At 37.4% G+C, this 21479-nt stretch overlaps 2 protein-coding genes across 4 annotated transcripts in view; both read left to right on the top strand.

Moving 5' to 3' along the window:
- The window catches only part of TNPO1 (transportin 1), a 74248-nt gene extending 67801 nt beyond the window's left edge, over positions 1-6447 (top strand). The window contains exon 26 of the mRNA XM_063421958.1: positions 805-6447. The gene's annotated coding sequence lies outside the window, so the exon portion shown is untranslated. The remainder of the gene's footprint in view (positions 1-804) is intronic.
- A 10215-nt stretch (positions 6448-16662) lies between these two features.
- Positions 16663-21479, top strand: part of FCHO2 (FCH and mu domain containing endocytic adaptor 2) — a 79845-nt gene continuing 75028 nt past the window's right edge. For all 3 annotated transcript variants that reach the window (XM_063422004.1, XM_063422003.1, XM_063422002.1), the window contains exon 1: positions 16663-16836. In XM_063422004.1, coding sequence (XP_063278074.1) covers positions 16810-16836 — 27 coding nt within the window. In that variant the 5' untranslated portion in view covers positions 16663-16809. The remainder of the gene's footprint in view (positions 16837-21479) is intronic.

Genomic DNA, 21479 nt, shown 5'->3' with positions numbered 1-21479 from the left:
TGCTACCTGTGTACATTGTATAAAGCAAATTTCCCATGTGTGATACTGTGAAGAGATTATTATATTATCCAAGAAAGGGAGTGAATTAAGTTTATTCTTTTAGTCTTCGTACAAATTTGAGACTTCTAGTAGAAATTTTGTACTGAAATTAGGAGAGTGAGTCATGCAGTTCTGTTCAGTGTTGGAATGAACAACTATTTAGAAGTCAGCCTAAGATTTTTTCAAAGTCAGTGTCATAAAAAATCCTATTTGCGTTATATGTTTGGAACAATGGATTAAAAGAGCTACATACTTACCAATGAGGGCATTTTAGTTCTAATGTAAAGGTCTTTTCTCCTCCTTGATGGAAAGGAAGCCAAAGTGATAAAATCTGCCATTCTTCTCAGTTTCAACTGCAGAGAAGCTATGACTATCCTGTTTAATCCACTCAAAAGGGAAGCTGCTAGGTCAGTTGTAGATATGTTTAATATTCTTTCTCAATGTCATAACTACCTCATAATTTTGTGCTAAAAATGGAAAAACTGGTTAGAATATATAGGGCTGCTTTAATATTAAATCTAAGTTTAGCACAATAGTGGAATTGTCAATGTAGCTTCAAAGCATATATTGTTGTTTCATGAATAATAATTTATCTGATGCAAATGGGTTGGTTTCTTAACAGACTTAAAAGGGAACATTAGGCATAAATCCATTTTTAAGTCAGAGGTTGGCACTTAGTGCTTGAAAAAGACTCTTAGTTTATGTGCCTATCTGCCAGAGGTTCAAGGTAAGATTTAATTATGTCGTTATCTTTTCCTTTTACAGGTCCTTCAGTCTGGGAGACTATGAGGGAGCCTCTGCACCCAGGGAAAATGTTACCCTTTACTGGGGGGAAGGGTAAACCAGTAGGGAATACAGTACAATCCCAACCCTACTGGGAGGGGCGGGAGGGAGGTGTTGCCGTCACTGTATTAAGTCGATGTTGGGAAATGTTTTAACATCTGGAGCCTTTGTGGGTGGAAATCTGTCTCCTATTACACCTCTGCACTGGATGTGAAGAAGAAAAAAAAAGAATCTAGTCACAAAACAGCACATTCTGGAATATTATGGGGATTTGTACCAAAATAAGAAACTATATAATTGAACCATAGGGATACGTAAAGAGGAAAAATATTTTGCGCACAATAAAGGAAACCTAAGAATGGGGGTCACAAACAGTAAAGGCTTTCTTTTTTGTTTTCTGTTTTTTTAAGTAAGGGTTTTCTACATTATTTCATCCTGCTTGAGGGGATTTCTAGGTATTTGCATGTTAATGAAGAATTACACAAACGAAGTTAGTACAGTTAAAATGCAGCTTGTGTCTGTGTTAGGAACAGACACTTGCAGTGTACAGTATAGAAACCCCATCGTAAAATAATAAAGGTTAACTTGGGCAAAATGAAGCAACCTGCAAGCTGCCAAATAAGTCACTCCTTTCATTTTTTGGGGTAAGGAGAGGGACACTGCAAAGGAAAGATTGACATCTTAATTTTTACGTTAAGAAAAACAACCAAGGTAGTGGATATGATTTTATTATTGTACTTTGTTAGTTTTGATTTCTAGAGTAAGGCATTATTCTTAACTTGCAGTTTAAGGTTCAGGCATGCGTTCTGGCTCATAGTGATCAGAAGTAATTTTAATTAGTGGGAAAGTAGCATGCTTGCATCACATAGAGTGAAATTGGTATACATTTACCTATGTTGCGCCAGTTTTGTGTTGCAGTTTACCAATTCAATATAGCCCTGCATTTAAAATTCCTTTTTAAGATTCAGTGGAATTTATTTTTATTAAGAATATAGATATAAAGTACTGTAGTTAACAATTAGGCCTCGAAATACCTTTTTAGGATCTGTTAAGAATAAGATTGATATTGTATTGTGTGTAACCTGCACAATGTGGAAAGCTGATATAGCTGTGCAAAATATTTGCCTCTGTGCTGTCAGTGTGATGTGCTTTCTGCATGGTTATATACTAGTGATTTTATCAGAATCTCTAAAATGAGTTACATGGTAAGACCCGTTAAAGGCTGCATAAATGTTAGTTGGCACGTAAAGACAATTGTAGAAGTTGATGACAAGATTGCTATATTTGTGTTTATTCCCACTCAACGTATTACCTTCTACGCTTTCTTTTTGTTCAAAGCATGATCTTAAAGAGATGTTTAAGTTAATGGATGTAATGCAGGGTATCTACACTGTATTGGCGCATGTTGGTGGCCCTTTGTGATGTAGTTAAATGCACAAGGGTGCAAGTTTAAAGCTACAGAGTGAAAGTTGGTTTGGATCCTCTTCATTTCATTTGTTTAGCTTTTCTGTTGTGTTTTTTTTTTCTCTACTTACATGTATTCCTGTGAATAAATCCTTGTTAAGTTAACGCTTTACTTTTCCTTCCATGTGTATTTTCTTATGTACTGTGAATGTGAAATCCTAACTGGTACACTTGATCTTGTGTCCATCTGAAAGTGGCAAGTCTTTATTAATTTAGATTGCCTAAAGAGTATCCCATGATGATAAAGGAAAATGGAGAGATTTTTAACTCTGCTGGTCAGAGGTGAAGCCACACCTTTCCATTTTTCAAGTGCTGCATTATTAATCTGCAAAACAAAATTAAGCCATAACAGCCTTTTTGTAGATTTAGTTTCTCACCTTTGCATTGCAGAATGGATACTGGTTAACAGTTTTTGGTTTAGTTGGTGTTTTCTGGTTTGGTGGTTTTTGTGGGTTGCTTTTGTTTTGTTTTGGGCGCTTGGGGTTTTTTTTGTGTTTTGGTTCTTTTTTTGGTTTTTTGGGGATTTTTTTGTATTTTTTGTTTAGTTTTTTTGTTGTTGTTGTTTTTTGGGGATTTTTTTTGTTGGTTGGGTTTTGGTTTTTTGTTTTGGGTATTTTGGGGAGTCTTGGAAAGGCTTGTGGGACTTTTTTGGTTTTGGGTTTTTTTTGTTTTGTTTTGGGGTTTTAGGGCTGTTTTTGTTGTGTTTGGTTTGTTTTTGTTTGGTTTGAGATTTTGGGGATATTTTTTTTCATTGGGGCTTTTTTAAGAACTTGCTCTTCTTTGCATGATTCTGTTCTTTGACTGTTGAATGATTTAGCCATTGCACTGAAGTTTGAGCTGTGTGAGTGTGAACTTATAAATGCAGTTTAAAGAATTCTAGACCTTTTTTTTCAATGCATGATCACATGCATGTTTTATGTTCTCTCCCCCCTCTTTTTTTTTGGCTTTGCAAATTTGAGTGGATTATGCCTGAAGCATAGTTTGGACATGTACTGTATGAATTACATTTGATAATGCCAGTACATAGTATTTATTCAATTTGATCAAAATTGCATGTGATAACTTGCTTTCAAGTTACATTACTTTGATAACAAACCAAAAATACCTTCTCAACTAATAACTCTGATATGAATTAGTAAAATTAAATTTAAAAACTTTTATTTTGAAAGGGAACATCCGTGCTTAACATTTAGCAAGGCGGGATATTATTTTAGACCCAAACTTGCTTTAATGCTAAGCATGTTTGAACATTAAGGAAGAGTTTCAGAGAAATGACATTAAAAAGTTTGTAGAATAGAAAACCTACCCAAATAATATAGTAGCATAATAACTAAAATCTGGGTTTAGCTACACTTTTTAAATTTCAGAAAGCCCCTTTAACCAAATAAAACCACTCCACCTCACCTTGGATCAGCTTAGGATGCCACTTTTGTACATATTTGTTTTAATACATACTTGTACAGATGTGAACTGATCTGGTATGACAGCAAGGAAAATAAAAGGGCAGGAATAACCAGTACAGGAATAAACAAAATAGTCTTTTGTATCAGTAAGTTCTCTCATGATATATTTTAAAGCAAATAAACCATATTCCTAATGCATAATATAGCGCAGAGATTTGCAGAAGCCTTTTAGGGAGTAATGTGAGGTAAGAGAAGTTCTGAAACAGCATTAATATTTGAAACCGAATTATTGCATCATGGGATATACAAAAAGCATCTTAATTTTTGTGGTGTAGTCTTGACAGTTCTTGAATGTTGACTGAATGTTTATACTGGTAGAATTGTGAGTTTGTCTTTGTTACATTCCAGTGTTTCTGCCTCTTGGCATGCTAAAAGCACGGCTTCCTTCATTTGCTCCTTACACACTGAGAAAGTGCTGTTAGTGTGCTAAACTACAGAAATAGCCGCTGCTACGTAATGGTGTAGATTTTCTACTTGAATAATTTTGTTGTAGGAACCTCAGGAGGTCAGTGTTTACTGTTTTTATATATGCCTTTTACCTGTTTTGAGTTTCCCTTTTTGAAGGATTCTGAGAGTGAAAAAAGCTGCTGATCAACCTAAGTTGGTAACAGAAAGTGTATTCAAAATCCTTATAAATGGCAGTTCAAAATTGCTGTTAAATTAGTCTTAACTGAAGTTCAATATTAATTTTTTTTTCATTACACAGTCATGAAACCACTCATTTCATTTTGGAAAACAGATTAGAGTAGTTCATTATTTTAACCAGTGCAAGCAAATGTAATCAGTTTTGTATTTTTTTCCCAAAGCATGATTATTTTCTAAATCAGTATGTATATATTTAAATTATAAAAGCTAATTCTTATGCTTTAGTTCATTGTTCCTTGAAGCTTGTACTCAGAAGATCACTTTTAGAAGAATAGGTTAAAATTTGTAATCATTATAATTTTTAAAAGTTATGAAGTAGCATAAATTTTGTAACAAATAATATTGATACACACTGTGATTTTTTTTTAGGACTTTTATGTTAGCATCAGTCTTAATTACTTAAACTGCATATATTGTATAATAGTAAAATGTATATTTTAAAACTTCAAGTGGCTTTCCTCAAGCAAAACTCATTGCTACTTAGAAATATTCAAATACTAGCTTTGTCTCAGGTGAATACTCTTTTGTTCAAAACACATACTAATAAAAATGTGTTGTAATTTTATCAGTTTACGTATTTCATTTAGGCAGCTCCTCTTGCTTAAACTTACTCTAAATTAACCTTCTACTGTGGGACAATAATGACTTTTGCTTCACCTATATTATTCATATTGAATGTATTAACAGATAAGGTGCAAAAACATTCTTTCCTTAAGGAGAATGCATCCATATTCAAACAACTGAAATATTTCTTTAAAAATGCTTTAAATGCAACATTAAATTGGAAATCTTTTGTTTTGGATTTTTTCAAGGAAAGAAGTTGTAACTTAACACTAACTGCTTCCATAGTCTCTCTTTCATGAGGATGATAGATGCATAAAGCTTTTATATAGGGTCTAAAGTATGATTTTTTAATCTTAGATAAAGGTCAAGCTCTACAGTGAAATGGCAAAACATCCTGCAGTTAATCTCAGATAAATGCTGATGTAGTTTGCACACATATTTGTTATAATACTACATAACCTCACCTTAAATAAATAAAGCTTGTTCAGTAGCTATGTATTTCACTCACCTATGCATTCTCCAGGATGATTTGTATCCATCAGTCTTCTATGTATTTTCCAGTAGAAACTGCATTTTGTCTGCCACTGATGCTTGCTCTTTGCACTTAACGGTTAGAGCAAGCCAGTTTTAAATGGGGAACTGAGGCAAGTACTCTTCTTGCTTGCCTTGTATATTCTGTTAAAATGGTGATACTCACTTGCTTGAATGTACGTAAATGAGGGAAGTCTGAAATGGCTCTATAGGGTGAATCTCTGTGTGGTGTTACAGTATCCTTTAAGTAAGCCAAATCCACATCTCAAAGAATTCAGCACTTACAGTATAGTATCATTTTTCTATAAGCTTGTTCTGTTGTGCTACTTTCACTTTAGGTATCTACTTCCTTATTTTGGGTGAGCAACAAAATTAAGAAAGCTTGGGTGTTTTTTGTGAGGACAGCAATGAGAATAAAAAGATTGGTATAAGGAGGTTTATTTGGCTGAAATCTGCAGTGTAACATCTTTTTTTGTGGAAAGAGATAGTTATGTTGTACATTGTCTGACTTATTGATACTATAGACTTCTAAAATTTTAAATTCGATGAAGTACACAAAATAGTTTTAAATGAAAGGTGACCCAATCTTTCTGCTGACAACTTAGGTTGTATAAGTTTTGCTTGAAAGCTTTAAATCCTATGTTTCTGTATCTGCCACAATGTTGGAATGTTTCCTTCAAACATATCCTCCTGCAACCTCTCAAACTGTACTAAATTGAGTGATATTTCTTGAAGTCTGCCTATGTGCTAACAGAACTTCATTTTAAATAGAATATGGTTTTAATTTTTGATAAGCTGCTGAATTTTAAAAGAGTTTTTGGGGCCACCAAATATTTTGGATCATGCAGAGAATATATATTGTACTGTAGTAATTTTGTATTTACATTTGTATGATGTGACATAATAGATGTGAATGTTAATCACTGCTTGACTATGTTAATAAAGTTGTTGAAATACAGATGTTGCGTTCCAATTTTTGATATATGATTAAAATTTATTGTTCAATATATGTTTTGCCTGACCCAGTAGTGCACTCTTCTGGTTCACACGTGTAGATACTAGAAGCTCTGAAGTAAGGATTTTCATTTTATCTGAAAGAGCGCGGCTTTTGGATACTTTAATGTTAGTTTAGCTTAGATACTTCATGCTGCTTTTAGGGTAAATCAATGTATGCAAAAGGAGGTTTAGGTGGACCTAAATTAAAACCTGTTGGGTGGTAGCTGGTAACTGCTTTAATACTGAGAAATGTTACATTAACTTTGTTTCTTTAAACAGTTGATACTTGCTAAGTCTGACCACATGGGAAAGGGGAGAAAAATTTTGTACTTATTTCCTGGGTTATCAATAATGTGAGTAATTAAACAATGAGTAAACTAGAAATAAATTAATATTAATCAAGACCTTGAACTAAAATTTGCAGTGGTCTTAGTCTAATTTTATCTAGCTTTCATGGGATCATGGTAATATAAACTATTTAAAGAGATGTCCTTAGACAACTTCAGAAAGTTCTATCGTTTAGAAGTCTCTAAATTATGAAACAACAGTTTCTTTTGATCCACTCATGTGGAGTTGGACATTTTATGTTTACTTCCGGTATTTAACAGCTGAAGAACATTTTATTGAACTTAGTCACTACACTGTGTAAGCAGTCTCTGCTAGACATACATCATGGTCTAAGTTGTCTCCATGTTACTGACTGTTTAATATAGCAATAAAATGCATAGATATAAATACTGTAATGAAATTTATAGTAGAAACTAATTGCTGCATACTTGGCTGAGACTCTGCTTTAATGAAGGGCTTCCATTTTCAGAAACAGGAGGAGGCCGTGGAACAGCAGTGTAGAGCCCAAGCTGCTTGGCAGAAATACCATTCCTGGTGGCTGAGCACACCAGTGGCTGCGTGGGAGGGGATTGGGGAAGTTGAGCTCTCTTTGAAATAGACATTCCCACTCGCCTTATGTTCTGACAGCATACTGCTGTCTGTAGTTTTGTTCAAGTTTTCTACTATCAGCTCGAAGCCTGCTGATTTTAAGTTGTGGCCGTGAATTTTGAGTCTGAGGTTAATTAGTACCTGTTTTTAAAATTGTTAAAATGGTGAAGTACATTTTGAGTAAGGGAAATGAATGTTGGAAAGCTTGTGGAACTGTACAAAGGATTGAAATTTAATTTTACAGCATGGTATTTATTTTAAAAAGGCATTTTAAGTTGTACTTGAATGAAGAAACATTTCAATAGGCATAAAGTGTTTAGAAAATAATTTATGTATTGTAAGTGTTCACAAAGTAGTTGATAGTAGCTTTTGTTATCCCAGAATGATTCACAGTGAAACATACTGCATTGTAAAGGGTTGATCTTTCACAGGCATTTATCCTTGTTCTGTATAAAATGAGCAGTACAGACTATTGAAACCTCTCAAAAGATATCCAAATGTTAATCTGAATAAAGACAGACTTAAAATCGAGTAGCAACCTATAATCCATCAAATTTAAGGAAAACAGTTGTAATTGTGCTGCGCATGTACTAACACATAGCTATGTAAGTGAAGGCATATAAGAAATTACTTTTGAGTCACAGTTTTTTAGGGGTTTTTTTTGGTGATTACTAGACTTCAATTTGAATTGTGAAAATTAAAACGGAGGTATTTATTGTATATATTTATCTGTATAGATATAGATGTCTTCAGCTATAAGTACTACTTTTCAAATCTTAATTTATAATTTTGAAATATGTGGAAATACATATTGCCATATTTCAAAATATATCCAAAATGGAAATAAAATATTGTTACACTGACAGTTTTACCAATTTTTCCTTTTCTGAGTGCCCCTTGGCAAAGTAAATGCTCATAAATTTCCTGTATTAAATATACAGAGGAATTTCAAGTCTTCCTGTGTTTAAAGCATACTGGTTAATTTGGATGCATAACTACTGCACTGTTACTGTAATTTGTGCCAATATTTTTGAGATTTCTATTATTTCTCTCTGCACCTTCTGTGCTTAATAGAAATGAGATTTATTTACCTGTACTTTTACCCTGAAATGATTGTTCAGTAATGTTTTTACAGGATGGTGTATATTTAATTTACAGTTTTCTCAAGCTGTCTTAGTTTTACATTTATGTTGACTTATTGAGAAGTTTCTGTGACTTACAGGTGTAGAAACTGAAGGGATCTGTAGTTTAATAACTTAAAACAGTGAAGGATACCATTAAAAAAGAGATTTTGCTTACAAACAAAACCACCAAAAAGGGGCAAAATTGTTTTACAACTAAATTTTAATGTATTTTTCTTCCTAGAAACACATCTTTCAGTGTCTTCTTTAAATAAAATCATTCTCTCAAGTGGAGGTTTTGAGTCATTTTACATGGTGGGGGTTTTTTTCTCCTTAACATTGCATATATGTTTTCTATTCTGAAATGTACATGCTCAAATAAACATTTTGGAATCATGTGTGTAAATATATGCACCTTTTCCTTCTAGCTTTGGAAGATCAGATTACCCACGTGACAAACTAAAAATGCAAGTGTTTTTTAAAATTTACATATCTTAGCATAAGGCAGTAAGACAGTTGCATCATTTTCCCTTGTAGTGCTCTGCCATAGGACTATGTAGCCAGTTTTAATTTTGTTTATCTCCATCCTCCTTATCCTTGCACACCAAACCTGTTGTCATCATTGGGCCAAAACCAGATGGAAGCCAGCTGAAAGTTTTGACCATAGCTCCCACTGTGTTGCAAGAATTCACTCAGTAACTGTTTCTCATTCCATAAAAAGGCAGTGTTTAAGACAGACCCTTGCCTGATGTAATAACTCAGAGTTTTTCTAATTAACGCCCATAGGCATCTTGGCTACTTCTGTATCTTTAAAACAAACACAATGTACAGAAAAAAAAAACAAAAAACCCACACACACAAAAAAAAAAAAAACCAAAAAAAAAGAAGCCCAGGAAAACAGCACAAGAAATAAACCACAAATGTCTTCTGTGTGAGCAGACAGGAAGCCTTCCAAATTGTTACTGCACCTCTTCAGAAGGAATTAGGCTTTAAGAATTTTATTGAAGTGACAAGGACACTGAAGTTCACATGTTTTTTCTGTTTGCTAAAGCTGATGGCTGCCATTAGTAGGCATTAGTGTGTCAATCCATGGATGTAAAGAATCAGAGGTAAGAATCATTTGCACATAGTGTTACTTTTGCTGAAATGCAAACCATTCCCTGACCATCCTGTTCATACAGACATCCTGATTTTTAATGTTTAGTCCTAGATAAGGATTTAAATCGCCAAATCATTTCACTTCTTTCACAATATTTCAGTAGTTACCTCCTACCTCCAATACCTGTCAAGCCTAGTATCTTTCATTATTTCATTTACTACCTTGCATGAACTCAATCCCAAGCAATTGCTCTTCTGTTACTATAGTAATATTTAAAAGCTATCTTTGGTTTATTAAGAACACAAGTGTTGGAACCCTGGAGGCTGAGAATTTCAGGCTTTCTGTGCTAAAAGGCACTGACCCTCAGGCAGGCACTACGTTTGAGTTGAGGCCATGGAACAGGCTTCCAAAATTGAGTGATAGTCCTGGCATTGTGGGTGTGTAGCTTGAATAGAGTGATGTGATATCACAGGGTGTAAAACTTAAATTTGGGATTTTAGTATATAGTAATATATACAGGGCAAGATGGAGGATTTTGGGCATTGTCTAGGTCCTCATTTTTCACCTTCCTTCTTCATGGGTTTGGATGGTTTTCTGTAACTGGATGAAAAAGGTCTGCATTGCAGGCCTTGGGTGGTCATTATTGGGCTAAAAGTATAAATAATATAGGTGTCACCTTGTTATTGGGTGATTATTGCTTACATAACCTTGGAAAGAGTTAGATGCTCTCGATTTTACCTCATTTCTCTAACTTGGTAGTTAGAGCTTATGGCTCGTGAGCCTGTAAATAGATAAATAATAAACACTGAGTCTGAACACAAACTGCAACTCTTGTGTATTAATCCCAGCCTTGGCAGAAAAAGAAGCAAGACTATCACACACAAGCACCATCTATTCTTATATATGCTGTCCTAAGAACACTTTCTTGAGATACCACATAATCTTACTAGCTTGGCTCCACACCCTTCTACCAATTACCTTTTCTGTTGTATATTATAACAAGGGTGGAGAAGATCTTTGTGATCAGAACACCACCACAGTGGGTGGTGTACTATGGAGCACTTTGGTACTAAGTAGTTACACAGTCAGAGCTTGCTCTTCTAAACTGTTCATGTTTCTTCACTTTTCATTGAATTTCAGTGTATTAAATGCTTCAGTTTTCTTCTTTTCATTTAGGTTATTTTGACTGCAAATAAGGGGCTGCTCCAAGTTGATTGATTGATGTATTTGCAGGTAAGTAAGCATTTAAGTGATATTAAAAATATTAAGGTGTCAAGAGTATAAATTCAACAAAACATTGAATGTACTCCTTAGGGTACAGCAGCATAATAATTCCTGTTATTTCCCCATCTTACATAGATGAAAAACTTCAGTATGGTGATACTGTAGTAATGCACCTCCTGGATAAGTTAGAACTCCCTCAAAATTTTTATGCAGGACTGAAATAGGACAAGAAATCAAAATGGAATCTACAACCACTCAAGTATTCTCGTTTGTTGTTGCTCATGTTTACTAACATTTTCTGAGCCTTCCATTTGATTGGTGGTTGATTTGATGAGACATGCTTTTGGCAGAAGAGTTATTAAGGCAGACTATTAACATCAACTCACTGTGAAACAATGCTGTTGGCTTCATAACTTAACTAACTGAATTAATGAATGGGGTACAATCAGGCTTGGTGTCCAGATCAATAGAAATATGCAGTTAACTATACAGTGAGTCAGATGATGCAGCCTCATGGAATCCATAATTCCAGGGATGTAGAAAACAGTGCCATTAAAAGTTGCTGCAAATTGTCAACAGAACATGTATGTTATTCCTTATTTGAAATAACTTTTATGAAATATTGCACCAAGTTTAAAGAAATTCAGTTGATCTCTTACTCTAATAACATGGCTATGACTCTGTCAACAAATATTTTTTTTTCATCTTATACTTAGAAATAACATTAGAAAAATCCTACCCAGATTGTGGTGTAGGCCATAGTATTAGCAGTGTTCTCCCATCAGGCTACATTTTCAGTTCATGCATGTATTTCAGAGAAGAGCTAAACCTCTGTTAAGATTATCTGGGAGAATTCCCTTTGAATAACTTATTTCAAATTAGTTGTATTTGCTGCTAACTTTATAATCTCTTTTTCCGCATTTTTTTTTCTTAAGCTTTACCAGCTCTAACCTTCTGCCTGTGGGATTTTGTCACACTTCCAGTACAAAAAGGCTTCAGTAAATGTCTAGTAATGAAGGTCATTTGTGGGTCATAAGCAAGTGAATTGTTAAACTTCCCAGTAGTGTCTGCAGGTATGCAGGTACCATTGCTTGGTTAGAACATAATCCTGGTCAGTTTTAAATCCTACAAGGTAACCTGACATTATTGACCAAACTGAAACGACTCTTGAAAAGGACTCAGCTAACAATTTACTCTGTCTTCACTTCATCTTTTGTTCTTCACCATATTGGTAAATAACTCTGGCTTTTTATATCCCATTCTCCTGCTTGTAGACTTCTAAATACACCTATAGATTTTTGAGTAGTTCTTTTAGCAAAGACAATAAAGAAAGAAAATGCATTTTTCAAGGCAAATTCTCAATGTATATGAAATACCTCCATCTGCTTCTTCAGATCCTTAAAGTATAGTGTTAGAGTGTGTATTTTACCTGAATCTGTTTCTTAACTCTTTTAATTTATAAGGAACTTTAAATGTCAGCTAGCTCTTTGGCAATTCGCTGTGACAAGGTTATATAATAATCGGTGGGTTTTTTGGTAATTGTTTGGATTATTCTCTTTTTTTTTTTTAATCTTAAAATTAGTCCATTCAATTGTACATTCATGTGTTAAAGATTGTACTGGTAATTGAATATGGTTATTTTACCTAGAGTTTATAATTCGTTTTCAGATGGCTTAGACATAAACCAAATTAACTTAGTTGCTGTAAGAAAAATCAAAATACAATCTTTGTTGAAAATAAGTTAATATTAAGAACTATAAAATGAGAAGCTGGAAATATGGGAGAATGGGTATGTGGAGACAGCAAACTGCACAGTCAGGGAAGCTTTTCTGAAAGGGGAGCTAAATGTTTTCTTTAACATATATCCGACCCGTATTAATGCCAAATAGCACACTTTTTTCCAAAAACTAGCATTATTTTCTGCCATGGATAACCCAAAATGTTAAAGTACTCCAGATCTATCAGTGCCAAAAAATTACTACTGTCTCTTTAGGACCCTGTAGCCAGAAAATGGAACCGAGGAGGGTGGTACTGTGGGCATTTTTGAACTCGTCTCTCGCTGGCAGCTTGGCCTCTTAGCATGCCAAATTTTTGCCTTGCTGTCCTCTTCATTTTTGCTGAGGCTGAGCTCTCACTCTGGCCGCTTGATTTGGCTCTTGGCTTCTTGCTATGGAGCCGAGGCAGTGCGGACTTTTTGGGTTTGAATTGTCTTTTGGGTTTGTTTTTCTCATCTCAGAGAGGCTGCAGTTAGTGGTCGTGGTCTGCCTCAGAGCAAACTCCACCAGCAGCGCCCGGCTGAGGAGAGAAGGCCACGAGCCAGCCCAGCTGCCCTGCCTTGCCTGCCCTGCCATCTGCAAGAGAAAAGCTGAATCCCTCCGCGAGTTCCAGCCCTGTGATCCAGAGAATACCAGCCAGAGCTCAGGCCATCAGGGGGATGAGCAGAGCAGGGAGCAGAGGGAGGACTGGCGCTCTTTTTCCCTTTGTCCATGAGACCCCTCTTGGCGGGGTGGTGCCCTGTCACATGTAGCAATGTTGTATCTAGCACTTGCTTACTGTTAATCTTTGCCTGTTCCTGTTCCCATTGTGAGTAAATTCTTATTTTTCACTTAAACCTACTCTTATTCGTCCCCTATTGGTGGAAAAGAGCTGGTTAAGCCTGTAAGGGGAAGCAACTCATTCCAGAGTGTTTATTCTTAAATTCTTTAAAACCAAGACGTAAAATATAACTAGTGAACTACTATAGCCAAGATGTCTCTAGTTTTTCATACCCTTCCAGTGAGGTTTGTTGTGATGATTCTTTAACATTACACTCATGCAGATGATGAGAGGAACTGCTTTTTTAAACTATTAAAAAATCAGCAATCTAGAAAACTCTTTTGATCTTCTGTGAACACTGCTGAAAATATGCAAGGAATTCTTGTTTTATTATACAGGGCACACTGTGCATTTATGGCTGTCAAAATAATGTCCCTTTCTCTCTGCCTCCATTACAGGAGGAGAACAAAAGAATGACTGTACTGGGACAAACAAATACCACTTAGCCGAGTATCCTGTCCTTGGCAGCCAATACCTAGGGAAGAAGATAAGATTAAAGAACTATAAATGACACTATTGCAAAGTATTGTCAAAGACTTCACTAACATGCAGATCAGGAACTTCTAGAACAAGAGACATTGTCTCTGCATTTAGTAATCCATTATTATCCATCTCTCTATGTAGAAAAATATCAAAATGTAATCTCGATCCTGATCACAATCCATATCAAAGTGTTTTCTTAATAAAGGTAGCTATGTTAGAGAATGCCTTAATATTAGGATTGTGCATTTCACTCAAATTTATGTAGAAAGCTGTTGAAATCCTGAGGATGTGTTTGATATTTCTGTCATGGTAGATTGCTGAAGAACTGCAGCAGTTGCTTCATATTTGGTATAGCATCACATAAGGGAGAACTACATAGCTTTGAAAATATGGAAGGTATGGAAGATAAGACCTGAAAGATAGGAATTTTTCTGTGAAATGTAGGAGTGAACCTGAGACTCATTACATCACAACATAGTATCTGCCCCTGTGGAAGATGTATTTCTATCTGCTATGGAATAGAAAGCTTCAGCTCTGCTCATGCAGCATTTATCTATTTTTTGTCCTGGTGTACATCTTTACAGATTGCAATGCACACTGCAGAATGTACTGTAATCATGTCCCCTTTTTTTTTTCAGATCAGATCATAATGCAGACTGTTTACTTAAATTAAGTAAGAAAAGGACTAAAGAAGTTTTCTTCAAATGTAGTCCTATAGTGTTACAAAGCAGAGCGACACAGACCTCCCAGGCAGGTGCAAAAGAGATCTCCTTTACTGTAAAACCTAGGCCTTTTTATGCAGTTAGGTTATTATCAGTTACATACTTTTAAAACATAAAAACATCATCCAACCAAACCACCATACACCATGATGTGAACTCATGATGTGGTGGATATATATAACTTGTTTTTCTACCTCTAATTCAGCTGAGTCACTCCAGCATCATTTTCTACTTAGCCAAAGTAACAGGAGTGAGCCATGATTTTACAAGGCCTTCCTTTTGTAAAGTTTTACCTATACCAACACCATAGCGTGTTATTACTGTTTAAATTACAGTACACATGCTACTCTTACCAAAAGAGAGAGACCCAGATCCAACAGTCTTGGGACTTTTAAAGAAATTTGTACTATGAAAGAGATAGAGGAGTTTTCTCTGCATTGACAAGCTATCAAGTTTGGCATACACTGGAACTTTTGGAGAACATTGGCAGAAAGAAAGGAACTTCTGAACTCATCATGGAGCTACAGAAGTGATGGACTAAAGCTACAGCCATTTACCATTATCTGTAGTACCATTTCAGAATGATACTGTTCATCTTCCATGGAAATATCTCTTGTAAAGGTAGATGAAATTCTGCAGCTTTGTAAACTAGTGAACTACATTTTTCCTAACCTTTTTCTTTCATGAAAGTCTTTACTGAGCATAAATTTGATACAAGTTTGTGAATTCATCAGGTTCTGAGTGATGACTCGAATGTTCTGCTCTATGCCTTACCTAATAACATACAGAACCAAGTACAAAACCCATGAGTGTCAATGTGAAAGAAGGTGAGTTTTTTCACACCAGAACTAGTAGGGTTTCCATAAGGGAGAAGGAAGCTCCTTGAACACACAGCTGAGAATAAAAGTTTAATTTTTCTGATTTAGATAAAACTTTGTGCTGACAAAACCACAGGTCAAGTTGGGATGAAGCTCTTACCACATGTTTGCATTGGGCAAAGAGCTGCAGCCCCTCAGATTGCTGCTTAGACCTGGCCCTCTGTTTTTAGGTAATGAAAACCTAACCACTGTCTTGGGCAAGGAATCACCCTGTTAAGGTAGAACAGGATCTCTCTGGAGTCCCAGAAGGAGTCCAGTGGTGCTGACTCTGCCAGAAAGACTATATATATATGTGTGTATATTTGGAAAAGGAGCTCTGCAGCTACAGACTGGCCACAGGTGAGTGGCCCTGTGTTCTGGAGCAATAATAATACCCCGCTGGGTAATACTCTATATTGAGTCAATGGAGGGTCTAGAGACTGAACCATCATTGGAGAAGGTGAAGACCTGAATTAATCCATCTCTCCAGACACTTTGGCTTTAGATGAGGTGCATCTTCATTAGGAGCATGCCACTGGAAGTGTAAAAACCTGTGGGACAATGCTGTTAGGAGGGCAGACTATGCTTTATCAGCAGAATTCCTGTAGGACTAGTCATCATCACCTGCTTTCAAGGACCTCACCCTACTTGGCTCGAATGAGACTTGGTTATGAAGCCACTTTGCAGAATCACAGAATATCCTGAGCTGGAAGGGATACAAGGATCATCGAGTCCAACTCTTAGCCCCGTAAAGACATCCCCAAAAATCTCATCGTGTCCAAGACGAGCGTTATCCCAAGAGCGTTATCCAAAATCTTCTTCCAGCTCGTCACGCTTGCTGCTGTGACGACTTCCCTGGGGGAGCCCATTCCAGTGCCCAGCCCCGCTGTGGGCGAAGACCCTCCAAACAGCAGACTCTCCTCCGCTCCGTGCGCTGTGCCTGTGTCCGTGGCGGTTCCCCGGGGCCCGCCGCGGCCCGCAGGGGTTTCAGACCCGCAGGGGTTTCAGACCCGCAGGGGTTTCACCGGCCCTCCCGAGCGCGCCCTCCGCCCCGCTCCCGCCCGGCGCCTCCCGCCGGCCCCGCCTGAGGGCGCAGCGCCCCGCGCGCCGCCGGGCCTGCGCAGCAGCGGCGCGGGCCGGGCGCAGGCGCGGGGCGGGAGCGGCGGCGGCGCTGCTCCGTCACGGGAAGGGCGGAACGCGGCGGCGGCGCCCGTTTCCTCCGTCGCGACTCGGCGGCTGCGGCGGCCGCGGCCGGGCTCGCCGGTGGCCGGGGGCGGCGGGGGAAGGATGGCGTACTTCGTGGAGAGCTTCTGGGTAGGGCAGCGCCGCGCGGGCGGGCGACGCCGCGCCGCGGGCGGAGAGGGCAGGGCGCGGCGCGGGGCAGCCGCGGTCCCCGCTGCGAGAGCAGCCTCGGCTCTTACGCCACCGCCGGGACTGGGCCGGGGCCTTGCGGCGGGGGGTTCGTGTGGGCTGCGCCCGCCGCGGCGGGGCTGGGCCGCGGTCAGCGGGGCGCCCGCAGCCCGCGGCGGGGCACGGGGACCGCCGGCCCTGCCCGCGCCGCCGAGCCCGGGCTGCGCCGGGGAGAGACGGCGGGAAGAGGGACGGGATGGATCGGGATGCGATGGGTGTCAGCCGTGAGGCACTGGGCCGGGGGAACGCTCTGTGCCTGGGGGTGGCGGGGCTGCAGCGGGTCTCGGTGCTGTGCGGGGGAGCAGCAGCAGCAGCAGCAGCTCCACGTTCGCTTCAGGCAGAGGCAGAGCCGCGCTCCGTGCCCGTCCCCGTGTGCCGTGAGCAGGGACAGCCGAGCAGCACCTAGGGAAACAACAGCCTTCCAGCTTGCTTATAAGTCATCTCTGTGCAGATATCTGTGGTTTTAAGTGGATAGATATATGTGTCTAAAAAGTTAAGTTAGGGATTTGGATTCAGTTTCGTGTGAAACGCAACTAGTTTTCATTGCGATCTTTGGTAGCTTGAAACATTAAAATAGGTGTTCTCGTAGTCACCGGGCTGTTTACAAAGTTGCTACTTATTTTATTTTATTTTTTTTTTTATGTGCCTCACTACCAAGCAGTAGCGGAAACATAAAAATTGTTACTGCCTGAGACTGAAGTGAAAAAGAGACAAAGTATCTTTTAGACCCGCGCTTTTTCGGTTCGGCTTAAACTTTAGGAAAAAACAATTTCACAATATCACTATTCTTGAATATAAGGCATAGGTCAAGTTTATGTTTTATTTGCAGTCTTGTGTTTAGATTTGACTCCTTTGCTTTCAGCATACTATTAAAATTTAGTGACCCAAGACACTAGATTTGCTCTGACATACAAACCTGCTTAATTTGAAGCCTCAGTGTGGGAGATTAGTATTAAATTAATATGTGGAAGAATTTTATCTTTTATAAAGATAAGAATAAGAATAATATAAAAAATGCATTTTTGTTGGAAAAGCTTCTGTCTTCTCCTAAGATTGAAGCAAAACAGAAGTTGTTCAGCTATCACAACTGAAACGGAACTTTTCTATTAAGCTTCATTATGTTCTGTGTTCATTTAACTTGTGTTTTGCTTTGTTAGTAAGTCAATTTAATTGGTGAAGGCAGTGGGCCATTCCCGTACATTCTGTTTCCATGTCTGTGTCTTCACAAATGCTTCCAGCAAATACGAGGTAGTAGACATCTACCCCAAATTCCCATTCTCTTTCTGCTTTACAGAGTCTCTGCCTATGGTTTTGTTAGCAAAACCCCTACTGTGGGTTATCAGTGAATGTCAGGACATGTATGATTCCTTCTGTTAGTACAGGTTTTTCTCATACATCCAGGAATGACACAAGGTAGAGGAAAAGTTTGTTTGTGTTTGTCTTGCGGTGATGACAAAGACATTAGACAGGAACTTGATTTGCAAAATTTGACCAAGAAGCTTTTGTAATACCATAGACAGGGTTTTATTTTGCATAGAAGTAAAATTAAAAGGAATAGAGAATGCTTTTTCTTTACTGCTATGGGTGAATATTTTTCAAGGTTACCTGTTATGATGGATTTGTAAAATCTGAATGTATTGAGTTTCTGTATATCCTCAGAACCAGGCATAAATTATAGGTTTGTGCATTTTGAATCATTAATCGTCTTCATTTGCACTAACATTTCAGAACAGGTTATTGTTCAGAATTGCTACTGCTTTGGAAGTCTAGGGAAACAATCTATGTAAGCTCTGAATTAAGTTAAGATGGGAATTAGAAGATACTTGAAAATGCACTGAAGGCATTATGACTAAAAATAATTTAGTAAGGAGAAAGGAACGTGGTAGAACTTCAGAAGGATTGTCTTGTATTTCTTCCTTGCCCTTCTAGGTAATCCCAGACAAAATATTTTTGGAAATATGGAATAGGATAGTTATGCTTTTTAAAGCACTGATTCGAAAATGTATCCAAAACATAATTAATATTTAATTATTTGGCATAGATGCTGTCATAAACTTGCAGCTGAAATTGTTCATTGGAAATGGAAGTCTGGATCTTAAGCTGTATTGTGCTCTCCCTTGATTTAGTAATTTGCTGTAAGTAATAGGAAAAGAGATCAGAAACTTAATGGACTTTAATGATTTCTCCAGAAAAGGAGACTGACATGTGTGTGAGTGTATCAATTTCTTACACATTATTTAAGCTGCTGTCTTCCTAAATGTGCCCATGTAAACAAAACAAATCTTACTTTCCTCATTGTAAGTGTTGAGAATTATCCTGAGGCTTTCCTCTTGCACTGATTTTGAAAATGTTTAAGCAATTGCTCTTTTTGGTTTTGTGGTTGTTAAGGGATGTAAGAATTGGATGAGCCTGCTGTCTCTTTAGTGTTCTGTAAGAGGTCAATGAGAGATAAATAAGACTGTTTTCAAGATGTGTAAAACCGAAGTACAGAGACCTCTACTGTCACTTTAAAAATTTACAATCACTTGAAAAATGTGAGGATCTGCTAATGCAGCACAGCATTCTAGAGCAATTGTCCACCCAGGAGGATACTTTTGGGCATCAAAAGTTATGAACCATAAGGCTGTAAGTGGCTTTGATTCTTATGACTGAGTTTTAGGCATTCAAGTCACATGTCCATTCCCAACTCCTGATTTGGATTGTCATAAACCATTGTATGCTTGCTGCTCTGTATGTGCTACATCAAAACAATGTCATAACTTAAAGGTAACACTATCATAAACCATTTCCATTAAACATAGCTGCATTTTATCATTTTGAGTACACTGTTACTGGTATAGGAATATAGAAAGTGTTCTTTATCATTGGCTTACTGTTTTCCTAAAAGAAAACACCTGCTTAAACTTTGAAATTGTATTTAAACTGACCAATACAGGTGATTCTTATGACGTAGTTTAAAAGAATAAGTACTGACAAATCAAGAAAAAAAAGCCCCTTCCAAACCAGTCAACGATCGTTTATGAATTGTTTAAAAGTAATGTAATTAAACTATTGGAAGTTCTATGAATAGCTGAAGCTGTTTTTTGTGTAATTCTGTGCTCGGTAACTCTGGAAGTTCTGGCATATAAAACCATACGCATAAATTGGCTTTGACAATTTTTAAAATTCTTTTTAATTGATTGCTTTACTTGTAGCTTTTGAAAAAGGCTGTGTTGAAGATTCCTTTTTTTTCTTTTTTTTTCCAAATACTTTTGTGGGGCGTAAAGATTGTCAGTATCTCTCTTTAATAATTGCAGTTTTGTGAAGAAGCTTGCTCTGTGAAGGGTCAGATGTATTGTCTTACAAGCTTGTGAGTGGCATGGAGAAATGCCACACTGACATCTGGAGCCACATTCGTGTGTTTACGCAGCTCTGCTCTTCTGCTGGGCGTGCAGCTGGGTGCTCTCTTCCAGGAGAGCTGCTGTGCAATATTTGCTTAGTATCCTCCCTCTATCTGTGCATCTAGCATGAGCTGGCAGCCTTCCATCTGTTTGTTAAAAAGTATTTTTAGTTACCTAAATATGGTGGGAAATGTTTGTTCTTCCTCATATGCATAGACCTTCTCCGGAGCTGCATTCTATTAAATAATGTTGAAACAGGAAGGTGGAAATTGAAGTTGACAGATTGTTTTTGTGTCCAATCTTCTCAAAACTTTCAGAACTGAAGATGTATGACCTCTGTAAGCATCAGGTGACCACTTTTCTTTCACATTTTAATGCTTTCAATTTTCTACGGCTCTTTCAGACACTCAGAAATTGAAACTTACTGAGAGATAACTTTCAAAAATGTAACACCATAATATTAATCACATGAGTATTTTTATGTACTTAGGGCCCATTAAATTAAATTATTTTCTAGGTAGAAAGCATAAAAGACATGTTATTTGTTTGAAACTGCAACAAGGATTAACAGTTTAAAGAATATGACAACAGTGTTTGTCAGAGCATCTAAAATGGGTATTCCTGAATTTAGTATCTGACCAGTCAGAGTCTCCGTAATATAACCATTTATTTGTACAGGGTAAATAGAAGGTGGTGTAACAGAGTATCACTTTTTACACTGATAGATGTTAGTGTTGAACAGTTTCAATCCAAAGGAGCTTGAAATCCAAAGGAGACAGAGCCTGCACTCAAACAGTTTTATTAGAAATACAGAAAATAAATGTTGCTGCAGATTGCCTAGAAATTTCTGGCTATTTTACTACATGCAGATTTTAAATTCAGAATTATTTTTATTGCAACAAACTTATTCTTAAAAACTTGAAGTATTTTAAGTAGTTCAGTTCCACAGAGTTCCTGTAATCTGTTTCCTGTTATGCACAAGTCATGGAAATGCTGATTTCTGCTACACATTTGCTGACAGGGCTACTTTCATTTCCATGAGGAAATCTTTGCAACTAGTTCTTGATGAAGGGAAATGGAAGGACTGGTTGCTCTTGCTTTCCATGACTTAATTTGTTTTGTCTACAAAGTTGGTCAGTAATCCTTCATTGTAGGCTTATTTAAGTG

This window comes from Prinia subflava, chromosome Z (genome assembly GCF_021018805.1).
Source record: "Prinia subflava isolate CZ2003 ecotype Zambia chromosome Z, Cam_Psub_1.2, whole genome shotgun sequence".
Classification (NCBI taxonomy): Eukaryota; Metazoa; Chordata; class Aves; order Passeriformes; family Cisticolidae; genus Prinia; species Prinia subflava.
Note: the sequence above shows the minus strand (reverse complement) of the source record. Positions and strands in the feature narration are given on the sequence as shown.